At 42.9% G+C, this 14,473-nt stretch overlaps 1 protein-coding gene across 1 annotated transcript in view; it reads left to right on the top strand.

The window, feature by feature from the left end:
- LOC127650725 (alpha-ketoglutarate-dependent dioxygenase FTO-like) overlaps positions 1-14,473 on the top strand; it is a 182,325-nt gene that overhangs the window by 55,531 nt on the left and 112,321 nt on the right. Inside the window, exons 5-6 of the mRNA XM_052136328.1 lie at positions 3,932-4,011; positions 6,296-6,439. Coding sequence (XP_051992288.1) covers positions 3,932-4,011; positions 6,296-6,439 — 224 coding nt within the window. The remainder of the gene's footprint in view (positions 1-3,931; positions 4,012-6,295; positions 6,440-14,473) is intronic.

The raw sequence follows: 14,473 nt of genomic DNA, 5'->3' as shown, positions 1-14,473 counted from the left end.
AGCATGACTAATGACCCCCCCCCCCCTCTGTTCCACACTCACACACACACACACAAACACACACAATTGTATTGTCTCTCTTTGGACATTTTCATCTGTTTTGAATGGCTTTGCAATGGTCAGGCCTCTTTATTGTTGGTGTTCCAATCTGCTTTGATTTAGATGTTATTTAGGGATGCACCAATACCACTTTTTCTCTTCCAATTTCGGAAATCTCAGTATCGACCGCTACCAATCCTGATCCGATACCAGTGCTTTTTAATAATCTTTACATTATTGTGTGGAACTAATTGGGTGTGCTCTTTAATATGTAAAGAAACACACAAACCTATGACTACACATTATTTCAACACAAACACTTTATTATTAACTAGTATACTGTATAATGTAGCAGCAAAATTAACAGTAATTCTAGTATCAGTAGAAAAGAAACATTTTCTTTTCTTTCTTTTCTTTAAATTTATTTTCAGCTTGTATCTAGACTTTAAAGGATTCAGATCTCTTTTTAGTTCAATTTAGTTGTATTCAATTTAGCAGCTCACTTTTCATTCACACAGTTATTTTTTGGAACCCATTCAACTTAAATATTATTATCATTTGTAAACAAATAATAATATATTATAATAGTAATATATTGTAATATATCTCAATCGTGCACCTTTCACTTTTAAACACTCATGCTTTTATTTTGATATTCTAAACTCTCCAGGATGTCCTGTATGTGCCTGTTTGTAGGCAAGTTCAGGCACAGTAGTTTAATTCTGTGAAAATGCACATTATAAGTGAACCGAATGACTGAGCATCTACATCTGAGATGTTGTTCTTGAGTAGCGCTCAAATGTCGAGTGTGTGTGTATAAACAGAGCAGCTCCATTCACAAACACGCTGGAGCTGTGCATGCATTTTATAAATGTACTTATTAAACACTGCCTATTGTGATTCACAGAGTTATTGCACATCTTCAAGTGGCTTTGAATAAAATGCATGAGTCATATGAACTGCTTTAATGGTGTTTTTATGGTTCTTTTATGTCATTTATTGAGCTTGACAGTAACGAACATGACTAATACACAGTATCGGATTTGGATCTGGCTCATCTGGCCGATATCCGATCCATCTAAAAACTTAAGTTTTGGAGCCAATACGATCCAGGTATCGGATCGGTGCATCCCTAATGTTATTTATACCTACCTAATGGCACTCTATGGGTCCGTTCACACTGAATGTTTTGCTGTGTCAGTCTGTGCTCTTTTTCAACCATTTTTCTTTTGTAAACATGCACTAGAAGGATGTCTTTGACTTTTTTGGTCTTTTTTGCTGTTTTTTTTGTTTTTTTATCGTCTTGCACTGGAATGTCGTGATTTTTAGATGCTGTGTCAAGTTAGGGGCTGTTCACACTACTAGACAACGCAAAATTAATAGTACCGAACACCGATGTCTCTAGACAAATTTTTAACATTTAAAAGATAGAATTCTTTTTAGTTTGAAACGGCATATAAAAACAGTGCTCCTGCGTGATGCAGCGCAGTGGTCAAAGACATCCCTTTAGTTCATGTTTACACAGAAAAATAATTGAAAACAGCACAGATGAATGCAAAAACATGTATGATTTGAACGGCCCCCTTTGTCTCAAGAAAACATGTCTTGACATCTGCGTTCTTATATATTTGTTGCGCTACACTAAATGGCCAAAAATATGTGCTTTTTCAATATATATTTTAAAATCAAAGGCATTTATCCATCTATTTGTTGCTCTAACAGCTTCCACTATTCTAAGAAAACTTTCCATTAAATCTTAGAGAATGGCTGTGGGGATTTGCTACCATTAAGACACAAGAGCATCGTAGGGATCAGGCACTGATGTTGGGCAGTGGGACATTACTCACAGTCAGCATTCCAATTGACCCTTCGCTAAGCTCCACCCCCCTTGGTGACAAGCTTTCTTTATGAACTATCACCTTTACTAAGACTTTATAATACCTTAGAGCAAATGTAGTTCATTACTGATGTTTTACATGTTCATTTGGGAATGAGGGCTGACACAGTTTAATCCATGGTATGCTCTTCACAAAAAAAAAAAATATTAAAAGAAAGAAAAAACACAAGTGACATTTTTTTGGATCATTTCGATAAAATCCCACTTAAAACTACTCGAACGCAAATTACTCCCACATGATCTTTTAGTAAAATAGCAAATGCATGTCAGAGATATGGTGGCCGGCAACAGTTGCTAAGAAAGTATTGGTCAAAAACACTTTTAAGGCGGGCTTAGCGAAGGGTCAGTTCATCCCAAAGGTTTTAAGAGCGGCTCAGGTCTGGGCTTTGTGCAGGCCAGTCAAGATCACAGGGGCATTGTCATGCTGGAACAGAAAAGGATCCACCCCTAAACTGTTGCCACAAAGTTTGAAGCACACAATTTGCAAAAATGTCATTGTATGGGGCTATCATAAAGCTTTGTTCTCACAAAAACTACTGGAATAGCCAAAGCTGTGTCCAGATACTTTTGGCTGATTAGTGTATGTGATTTTGTGTGTGTGCGTGCATGAGTGCGTGCGTGCGTCCGTTCTTTATATGAACGAAATTTAAAGCTATGCAAATATAATTGCTCATAATGGGTTTCATGATGAGGGTGAGGGTTATAGTTTGTCTCACATCAAGTGGTTTTTTTTCCCAATAGCCCAGATTTGGGGTTTTGAAATAAGAACAAACATGCAAGAGAGGCAGAATAAGAGGAAGAGCAAAACAAACAAATATTCAACTCCACATTCCCATCATTCTCAAATATGTCACAGCTTTCCCCCTCGATCCTCTAATGCCTGAGACTCCAATGTGCAAATCTAATCAGTGGATTCTCAAAAATGGAATTTGGGGCTGGTTAGAAGCGAACAATTCGTTGGACCGACACCGGGCGTAACTGGTAATAAGATTTCCTTTGCTGAATGCTCCAGGGAGAGGACAGACCTAGGGAGAGGTTTTGACCCAATATATTTAAAAGCCAGCTTTCAAATTGAGGACAGCGCCTAACAGACGATGAGGGAATAATAATACATATTTATTGGGGGACTTAGGGACAGCACATGATACCTGGTGAGGTTGTGACAGAGTCCAGGTTAAGTGATGCCGTGTATTATTAGATACAATGTTTTTTTAAAGACGGTGTAATGCAACTGGAAATAATAATTGTGTGAGGAGAAAAAGACGTTGCTATTGTTTGTCCCTTCTTTCTTCACACCTACAGAGAAAAATACTGTAAGGGTGTTTAAAGTGCAGATACCTGGACGGTGCCTCCAGTTTTGCCAGCTAGTCTACTTAGAGTTTAAATCTCTAAGTGGTTAGGATTAGGGGTGGGTTCGGGTGTAGGTATAGGCAGTAGTTTATGCTATTTCAGAGAAAGCTACAAATCCTTTGATTTCAATTGGAATAGTTCATCATAAAGTTAGAAGATTTTGCTGTAGTGTACTTTGACATACTGTAGGCATCTGTTGACCAATGAGAATTTCAGACAGGTAAGGAAATCCTGTGAATACCCATTCTCTGTATTCACACTTGATTACATTCTTTCTACACCCTCAAAACAGATCTTTAATCCTATCAATCAAACACTTTTTTGAGTGTGTTAGCACCCTAAACAATACTTCTAAGAGCCATTGTTCTTTATGCAATGATATCAGGATAGATTTTGATACAAGCAAGCCAGTCCAGGATATAAAGTGTGGAGAATATGGACAGCTTAGAAATGTCTGAATAATAATTTGACTGAAGGAAAATGCTCCCTGACAGAGTTCATAACATAATGTGTTTTTAAAAGTCCGGATATAGACACCTCAGGTAAATGTCTGGTTGGCATTAAATTAGTGAGATCACAGTGTTCCAGTGTCCTGGAGTTTTTTGCTTATTGTTGTTTTGTGTGTCTGTGTGGTTGTGTCTATAGATGATCTGAATCGGACACATCAGCACTGTGTTCTGGCTGGTGACACTGCTAGATTCAGCTCCACACACAGAGTTGTACAGGTGAGAGTTGCTGTCCATAGCTATCCTGTTCACACCTGTGCTTTCATGTTCTCAGCTATTCCTGCCAACAGTATATCTGTCTTACACACTAACCAGGCAGGACGTTTCCAGTGTCAAGTCATTTGCTTTTCCACACTGAATGCAAACTGCAACATGACACAATCACAACCAGTCATACAAAATTGTGTATTTTATGTGAGTTGTGAGGAACGGGATTGTAGAATAATGAGATTTCACAGTGTGCAAGAATGCCCACTGCAATCTAAAGAATTGACAAAATGTTCTACCGTGGATGGTACACCAAATGTGAATTTTCGCCGCAATTTCCCGCAGCGTTTATTTTAATTTTGTTATTGAAACAATGGGTTCCTATGAAGCCATTCACACCTGAAGCGAACATTCATGTGCCAGCAAAGCAAGTTTTTTTTCTTCACCTGGTGATGAAATGCCCTGAGCAATAATTTATGAGCTTTGGATCACGTGTCAGTAGTTGCTGCAGTTACCAAAACCAGCGCAACGTGGCGCTAAAGCACAGGAAGCTGTTTTAACCACTGACATGAAACGCTGAAGTAACTCGAGGAAGAAATCCTGAACCAGCAGTGAGGAAATGTATTTCATTTGCATACAATTTTGGGTTCTCCTAACATGTAAATGATATTGCTGGATCACTGCCTTGCATCGTCTTTAAAAATTATTTATTTGCTCTAATGTGGATTGTCGTCATAATGTATCCTACATTACTGCATTTTTATTATAATATTAATAATATTAATACTATTGCCTTTATAGTGCATTTGTATACCAACATTTGGCTTCTCCACAAAATTTAATTGTTATTGCTGTACTTATTATTTACAGCTGTACTGTTAAGTTGTAAAGTATCTAATAATGGGTCAGACTGAAGATGGGTTTTGTGTTTAGATGTAACGTTTCATTTGTAACATGCAGGCTTTTGAGAAAATGTGTAACACAAGTAAATATAAATGGAAATAAGAGTCAGTCAGTATTTTTCCAATTGGCAACATTTGTTTTAACAGTCATTAGGTGTGTGCATTACGCAATTATTTTAAACAAATGTACAGTATATAGTATACGTGGCAGTGGCAAATAATCATTCTTTTACCAAATGATAACATGTTTTAACTGTAATTATTGTTTTTTACACTTTTTTCAAATCAATCATCAGACTGTGTACACATGATAAAATGCCTGTCAACTTGCCTTGCAGGTAAATTAAATAGTTTGTGAAAGTGTCTCGAATGTTTTCTTTGCTGGTGAGCAATTCAACAACAAAGTCGTCATCACTTCTGCAGCTAGAAGAGAACATGGCTGTTTCTCAATGTGCATTCTTTTGTGTTCTTACGTTCTCGTGGACTCGTTCTACGTCATCATCCACTGCCGAAGTTCTATTCCAGTACTCAAGAACGCACGTACCGAGGATGCAGAAAATTACCCGGATGTGTCCTAAATATTGTGGATGCATCAGATTGTGTCTTGTTGTCAAGAACTCGGTACTACGGTGGCAGACGAAGGACATTTATTGTTTGTTTCTTTTCCCCCACATGTGTTTTCCTCTGTAAACTCGCAAAAGTCTGAGGGCTTGTGAGAGTCGTTATACTGCATCAACATTTTGGGCATCATTTTCAAATAGTAATAAATACATTTAATTACACTTATTCTTAAAGTCTCACTGCAAAACCTCACTGGTGTGATGATATTAATGTTGTCACTGGTGTGATAATGCCAGTTGTTCACTCTCTGAATTAAAATGTGCTGTGATGGATAATTGCGCAACAGGAAGATCACAGCACATCTCAAAGCTCTCAATAGATGCGTTCTGCATCCTCCTGTCCTTCCGAGTTCATTCTTCCAAGGTAGCTTGGCAAGACTGGTCTTCATAAGAATGCAAGTCAATTCTTTACATTCTTAGAATTGAGAAACACCCCTTGTTTGCTTGTTTGGTTGTTGCAAACTTGTATTCTTCTCATCCGTCATAGGCAGAGGGCAGACCAGCTGAAAGGTGCTTTGCATCACCTACTTTACCATGGTAAAATTGCACCAATTAGTGCACTATAAAGGTGCGAATGTGCTAATGGCGTTTATTCACATCACTTTCTATGTGAAAGGGTAATTCGTCAGCAATTCGCTTCACATAATTGCATTGCCTCCGGTGGGAAAAGGCCTTTACATGGAAGCTCTCATCACTTGTCTCTTTATTTTACTGTGCCTAGTTAGGACAGTGTTATGTGTGAATACCACATTAATATCTGTCCTGTTTGTTTAGTGTTGTACAGGTACGCTGGACTACATACAGAAACGTTGCTCGGAGGCCTTGGAAAATTTACACACAGACCCAGCAAATGACACCAAGAGCCTGCGTTCCCTCCTCCCCTCCACCCTGCAACACATTGAAGACATCCACAATGAGGTGTGTGTGTGTGTGTGTGTGTGTGTGTGTGTTTATATGTGATTACGTGGTATACGTATAAGTGTTTTTAAAGCATTGTAAAATGTGTACTCATGACACCAAATCCCAAATGCGTGTCTCAGACCATAACAGATGAGGTTGCTTAGAGGTTTTTTAAAGGTTGTTCTTGCCATTAATTTTTCAAAACCCAAACAATAGCTCTTTCAGTGAGTCTAACCATCAGGCCTCTTGGGGCGTTCTGTTGAACCCCAACTCACCTGGATTACCATTCAGCACCTAAAAACCCCCTTAAAAATATAAAGTGCTAAATACATATATATAAAGTGCTAATACATATATATATATATATATATATATATATATATATATATATATATATATATATATATATATATATATATATACAGCCCTGCCTATGGGCTGCAGTCTCCCCAGAGGTTATAGACCTCAACACTCTGACCTGATTGAGGCTATTTTGTTAAAACTGCCCACAAGGGCCTATGTTTGTTCTTAAATTATGTATTATTGTATTATTTATAGGAGTTTTTAACTCAGTTTGCAGTTGTAGCAGAGCTCATCGTCTAGCTCTTGTTTAGTGTGTTGGACTGCATGGAGATTGGTGCAGTAAGCGGCCTCTGATCGGTGTTTGCTTGAAGAATGAACTGTAGGGTGTGTGTAAGGGATCTACAGTGTCTATGATTATTGAGCTGTGGTGATCCATTGATGCTGATGAAGGTGAATGTTTACCAATGCTTAGGACATGTGGGGAGGCTCTTGATGCTTATATGGGGGTTCAGCAAACGTTTTTGGGAAACTGGTCTCTATCTCTCTCTCACTCTCTCTCTCTGTCTCTGTCTTTGTCTTTGTGGCGTTGTGCACAGGAGTGTTGGGTTTTAGATATCATGTCAAGTGTAAAAGAACTTCAACTTTTTAAAGCATGTCTTGAGGCACCCACGTTCTTTTCTATTTGTAACACTGCATTTAAATTTGTTTTTTAAGTGCAATTATGCATTCGTTGTGAACTGTATGACTTTCTTTATTCTGTGGATAACAAAAGGAAATGTTTCAAAGAATGTCCAAGTTGTTCTTTTCAAAACAACGAGAGTAAACAGTGGCAGTGTCGGAGAAAATCACCATACAAGCGCTCAGAAAAGTAGACCAAATGACTTGTGATACATTCTAAGTCTTATGAAGCAATACATTTGCTTCATATGAAGAACAGACTGAACAGTGACATCAGACATCAATGATTGAATCTCTAGACTAATTGTGATACACCAGGTTTGAATAAGTGAGTTTTTCAAGACAATTTTTGCATGACCACATTTGTGTGTACTTCAAGCCACCTCACATCCCTGGAGCATTTAAGTGTGTTTGTGTGCCCTTAGTTATGTGCATGTGCATTGTGCATCCCTTGTTCTTATAGTTTGAGCTTATGAGCATGGCATGCACATATGCGACTCTTTCTGCAGTACGTATGGCAATGTGTATATGTGTAGCTGTCTGTTTATAGAGCAAACAGTACAGAGTGTTCCTTATTAATTTTGCCACAGTGGTGCTGGACTCGTGGGCACTCGGGTTTAAATGATTGGTAGTCCAGAGCTGTGTGCGAGAGATGTCTAGAAACCTTTACCTATTTGATCTATTTGATGCTGCTTTGCTATGTCTGCAGGTCACCATGGTTAGCTGTACTACTGTAACTAAGTGTAGTTATCACAACTTACAGCTGGAAGGGTATGGTGATGTATAGACACATTTTCTCCACCTGCCACTGAAAGCCTTTTGTTTTCTCCCTATTTCCTCTCTCTTTCTGTTTCCCCTCCAGCATATGCAGGTGGCATTTAGTCTCAGTACCTCACAGCAGTCATCGGATTGGCTCTAAATGCCAGTTGCATAGTTTCCAGCTCCGTGCCTGTTGCAGGCCTGCTCTGCTGGAAACTGGCCTCCATGTTAGCTCAAAGCTCACCACACCATGTGGGCTTTCAACACAGAAGGACAGACCGACAATCAGAATGGGTGGGAACAACAGACACAAAAGTGGCTGCTAGCATTTGTAGCCTCCGGCGTCCATAGAGAGTCGCTCAGTGGTCGGTATTGGTCTGAAGCGAGTGTAGGTTTGAACCAACACAAAGTGTAGCATTACTTTGAAGGTGGCCATATGTGAAAGTGAATGCTGGGCGTCTGATCTCAGGCCAGCTAAAGATGGTCCTGTTTAAATGGATGCTTAGAAACACAGATATTTATAAAGCATCTCATAATAAGAGAGTTAGCTGTGCATTTTTATAGTCCTGCAAATAAAGTTGTAGGACCAGTTAGCCCTTACTGTGATTTTACCATGGGTAAGTGGTGTTGTTAGGCACAGATACAGTGGCTTATTGTTTTTTTAAAATGACAGAACTATGAAATAGGACAGCAATGTTAAATAAAGTATTTATTATTGATAGTTAATAAATTATTCTTCCGCCAATAAATACATTTCATGGACCCTTTTCACACTGCTGGGTTTTGGAATGCAGAAGTAACTATTGCAGGTTTGAAATGGGAGTGAATTGGAGACCACACCAAATATAACTTTTGCTTACACATTTGCTGCAACATCAAAAGAAAACGAAACTTATTACGTTTCTACAACTTTTCAAATGAAGAACAAATTGGCAAATTTAGAAGATGACAAATTTAGTGTCACACTCTCAGCAGCTGTATTAGAAAACGTATCGGTTACCTAACGTAACCTCGGTTCTCTCTAGATGAGGGAACGAGTATTGCGTAAGCTAGCTTACGCTATGGGAAAGATTCATCTTTTCTGAGATATTGAAGCCAAATAATTATCCTTAATTTTGTATCCATTGTCAACGCAGTGCGGCAGCTGCAGACCTTGAGCGGGCTAGCTAGCGAGCTCATTGGTTGCTCTGCGGCAACTGCTGCAGCCTATAGACGAGCTTGGGCTTAACTCGCGATCCAATGAGAGGCGCCCGCGCTCACTGCATCAAAGCCCGCCAAAAAGGGCGTGACTAGAGTGCATATAAGCGTGCACTGTGAGGCTGGAACCCTGGTTTTCATTGACTGAAGCGAAAAGTCGCTCGTGGCGCGAGTACGGCCGGCTACGCAATACTCGTTCCCTCATCTAGAGAGAACCGAGGTTACGTTAGGTAACCGATACGTTCTCTTACGAGATGTTCTCTCAGATATGTAAGCTAGCTTACGCTACGGGAACCCACTGTCAACGCCGTGCGCGCCAAGCATCCACTGTATGAGCCCCAGGGAATTAAGGGGGAATTCGGGGGAGACCTTATGAGTGGGGAAATAAAATTTGGCCGGCAAGAATGCGGGTCAGTGTTTGTGTAATATATAAGCACATAGTGGGAAGGTAACGATAGTGCGGCGGTGCCGGTCTGTGTGGAATGTGTCCCATCATTGCAGCTCACCAGGGGAGCTGTAGCGTATTAAACCGCTAGTAGTTTTGCCTGCAGAGCGGGCACTTCCATATTGTAAAATCTGACAAATGTGGAGGGGGAAGTCCATCCCGCTGCCACACATATGTCGTGAATGGGAATCCCGCTGGACCATGCCCACGAGGATGCCATGCCTCTAGTGGAGTGAGCCCTAATGCCCAACGGGCATGGCAGGTCTTTGACGCCGTATGCAGCAGCAATAGCGCCCACTATCCATCTAGATAGTGTCTGTTTCGAGGCGCGAGACCTTTGGTGCGCCTCTGAACTAAACGAAAGCTGCTCAGAGCGCCTGAAAGCGGCGGAGCACGCCGTATACAATCTCAGTGCTCTGACTGGGCAAAGGAGATTGGCGTCGCGCTCGCTATCGGATGCTGGTAGCGCCGATAGGGAAATGACCTGTGCTCTGAAAGGAGTACCGATCACCTTGGGAACATAGCCGTGTCTAGGTTTTAAAATGACCTTGGAGTCACTTGGTCCAAACTCAAGACACGCAGCGCTGACAGACAGCGCGTGAAGGTCTCCCACACGCTTGACTGATGACAGGGCAGTCAGAAAACGGTTTTGAGTGAAAGGTATTTCAAATCCACGGATTGAAGTGGTTCGAAAGGGGGTTTTCATAGTTTCGAGAACTATAGAAAGATCCCAGATAGGAACCGATGGGGCGCGGGGTTCATCCTTCTAGCTCCCCTAAGGAAGCGGATGACCAGCTCGCTTTTTCCCCATGACTGGCCGTGCAGGGGTTCAGCTGAACGCGCAACGGCTGCCACATACACTTTGAGCGTGGATGGGGATCTGCCCTTATCCAGCAGCTCTTGTAGAAATACGAGCAGCGTACTACACCCCACATGTCCGCGGGTCCAGGTCTCTGTCGGTGCACCATTTTGAGAACACAGACCATTTTGACGCATAGAGTCTTCTTGTGGAAGGGGCTCTAGCGTGTATAATGGTATTTATTACTCCTGGCAGAGCGACGGGTAGTCTTTGATCACCCACGCATGCAGCGCCCAGCGCTCTGGGTGGGGATGCCAGATTGTGCCGCGAGCTTGAGAGAGGAGATCTGCTATCACTGGGATGGGCCATGGCGCTGTCAGTGACAGCTGCGTAAGCTCCGGGAACCATGTCTGATTCTCCCAACGTGGGGCTATGAGGAGCACCGAGTGACGCTGCTTCCTGATCCTCTGCATTACCTGTGGCAATAGCGAGATGGGGGAAGGCGTAAGCGGCGCCTGGGCCAGTCCTGGGCCAGCTGCCCTCGCTCGAGAAAAATATCGGGCAGTGAGAGTTCTCTTCTGACGCTAAAGAGGTCTATCTCTGCTCTGCCGAATAGGTGCCATAACGCCTGGACTGTTTGAGCGTGCAGGGACCATTCCCCTGGGGAATATTGTCTCTGGACAGTCTGTCCGGCCGCCGCTCAGGTGGCCTAGCACGCGCGTCGCCCTCAGCGAGCGCAGGTGGCACTGGGACCAACTCAGTATGCGTCCGCCAGATGGAAAAGGTTCCTGGATCTGACACCGCCCTGACGGTTTAGGTAGGATACCACAGATCTGTTGTCCGAACGGACCAGGACGTGGTGACCCTGAATGACCGGGAGAAAGCGACGCAGCGCGCACTCGACCGCTATCATTTCCTGACAATTTATGTGAAGGAGCTTTTCCTGAACTGACCATAGGCCGAAAACCGGAGAGCCCTCGCGAGACCGCGCCCAACCCGTGTTGGACGCCGCCTGTCGAGATGACTTTTCGGCGAGATACAGCTCCCATTGTCACTCCTCGCTGATACCACTCGGCCACTGTCCAAGGCTGCAGAGCTGAAATACAGGTCTGAGTCACCTTGATGGGCTGGCGGCCTGTGGCCCAAGCCCGGCGAGACGCTGGTGCTTAGCCAATGCTGAAGCGGGCGATGTGCAGTAAACCCAGCTGAAGTACTGCTGCGGCTGAGGCCATGTAACCTAGCACTCTCTGGAATTTCTTCAGAGGCGTGAGGCTGTTCATCTGAAAAGATGCGGCTAGTCGCTGAGCACGGCGCCGCTGTGTAGATAAGCGAGCCGCCATTGCCACGGAGTCTAGTTCTATCCCAAGGAAGGAAATTGTCTGACTGGGCTGTAGTGAGCTCTTGGTCCAATTGACTGCAAGACCCAAACTGTTCAGATGGCTGAGGAGAAATGCTCTGTGAGACAGAAGCTCCATATGTGACTGAGCCATAATCAGCCAGTCGTCCAAATAGTTCAGAATTCGCAAACCCTGACTCCGCAAGGGTGCGGCGCCGCATCCATGCAATTCGTGAAAGTACGGGTGCTAAGGACAGGCCGAACGGAAGGACGGTGTATTGATAAACCTGGCCGTCGGCGTAATCTCAAGAATGGCCTGTGACGGGATTTATCTGAATCTGAAAGTATGCATCTTTCAGATCGAGAGAAATAAACCAGTCCCCTGGTGCACATGCTAAGGAGTTTCCTGATTGTAAGCATTTTGAACGGTCTTTTGCAAGCACCTTGTTCAAAACCCTGAGATCTAATATGGGTCTGAGGCCGCCGTCTTTCTTGGGAACAAGAAAATAACGGCTGTAAAGCCCCGACTTCGCTCAGAGAGGGTGGCACTTTCTCTATGGCCCTTTTGCACAGAAGGCTTGCTATTTCTGAACGAAGCATGCACGCTGCTTCCGTGTTCACAGTGGTTTCGAGCCGTGCTCTGAAGCGAGGAGGGCGGCGATCGAACTGTAGCAAATAGCCCTGTTGTATTGTGCTTAACACCCACTTGGATATCCCTGGAATAGCTTCCCACGCTTTGAAGCGTAACGCTAGAGGGTGAATGGCCAATTCGCTCTGATTGCCGCACACAGAGCTGAACAAAATGTGTGAGCGCGTTTAGTGTGTTTATGCATGATTGCTCGCGAGACAGCATGAACAGGCTGTTTTGTGAGTGACTTCCGATTGGAATGAATAGGGAAAGAGTCACATCTGTTACGTGATGCGTAAGCATAGTCATGGGCACGGGACTTACACACAGAGGAATGTTTGCTGGCCGTGTAACAGAGCGGGCAGAGAATGGGCGCCACGACGTATTCGTGGGCGCATTTATTGACTCTAGCGCCGAGCGGTTCATGAATCGCTTTATGTGAGCGTGCTCTGGTGGGGACACGAGACATGCAGTGCTTGTGTGCAGAAGTGAACACTGGATTGTGGGCACGTTTTCTACACATAGGGCTGGTCGTGTGACAGAGCGGCCAGAGAATGGGCGCGCGCACGCATTTGTGGGCGCCTTCATTGACTCTGACGCTCGAGCACTCTAGTCACACCCTTTTTGGCGGGCTTTGATGCAGTGAGCGCGCGGACGCCTCTCATTGGATGCGAGTTTGCCCAAGCTCGTCTATAGGCTGCAGCAGTTGCCGCAGAGCAACCAATGAGCTCGCTAGCTAGCCCGCTCAAGGTCTGCAGCTGCCGCGACTGCGTTGACAATGGATACAAAATTAAGGATAATTTTTTGGCTTCAATATCTCAGAAAAGATGAATCTTTCCCGTAGCGTAAGCTAGCTTACGCAATACGAGAGAACCTCTCGTAAGAGAACTCCACATCTGTGATAACTCGTTCCAGGGTAGTATTATACAAAATATAATGTTTTTAATTTAAACAAAATAATAAAAAAAAACTGCAAATATAAAAAAGATTTTGCTAGATTTATGCTGCTAAAAAAAGGTGTAAACGTGTCATCTCAGTCTGTGAAAAGGGACCATTATCCTAATGATATGTTGTTAATGATTGGCAAGCAAAATCACAACTTGGAACATGAATATAGAATGTGCAGTCATGGGATCCATCCATCCATCCATCCATCCATCCATCCATCCATCCATCCATCCATCCATCCATCCATCCATCCATCCATCCATCCATCCATCCATCCATCCATCCATCCATCCATCCATCCATCCATCCATCCATCCATCCATCCATCCATCCATCCATCCATCCATCCATCCATCCGACCAACCGAGAAAAAATAAATTTAAAAAATCCATTGAATGCTGTTCAATGAGAATAACAAAAATTCTGTACCAAACTCTTTTGGTCTAAAGAAAAAAATAAATCATATGCAAATGTGTAATACTTTCATATCTATTATTTGCATTAGACTAAAGAGGACTTCACCTTGCGTTGTTGTTGATCTTTTGGTTACCATTATGTATGTTGTGTTGTCAGCCTGTGTTGTAACTCATAGATAGGGCACAGGGGGGCCTGTTGTTTGGCCAATGAATTTTGGAGGAGTGCTTTGTTCAGTGCTAGTTGGAGGGCTAATGTCAGGTGCTTAAATTTACATGTGGGGTAGGCACACAGATACACATATCACGTAGCTACATTAAGCATCCTTAGGAGGGTTAACTCATCACTTCAAAGGAGTCAAAGATGAGAAGATTCCCAGAGGAGAAAGTCTGTGGTGTATTCTGTTGCTCCCTGTAGAGATAGAGAAAGAGAGAGATTGATGGCATGAAGAATGAATGCAATGAGGTATGGAATGAAAGGAAAGGGTTGAGGAGGAGAGGAAAGAGAAGCTTGTGTGTAGGTGTGAGAAAGTGTGATGTTTTTTT

Source organism: Xyrauchen texanus, chromosome 1 (assembly GCF_025860055.1).
Source record: "Xyrauchen texanus isolate HMW12.3.18 chromosome 1, RBS_HiC_50CHRs, whole genome shotgun sequence".
Classification (NCBI taxonomy): Eukaryota; Metazoa; Chordata; class Actinopteri; order Cypriniformes; family Catostomidae; genus Xyrauchen; species Xyrauchen texanus.
Note: the sequence above shows the minus strand (reverse complement) of the source record. Positions and strands in the feature narration are given on the sequence as shown.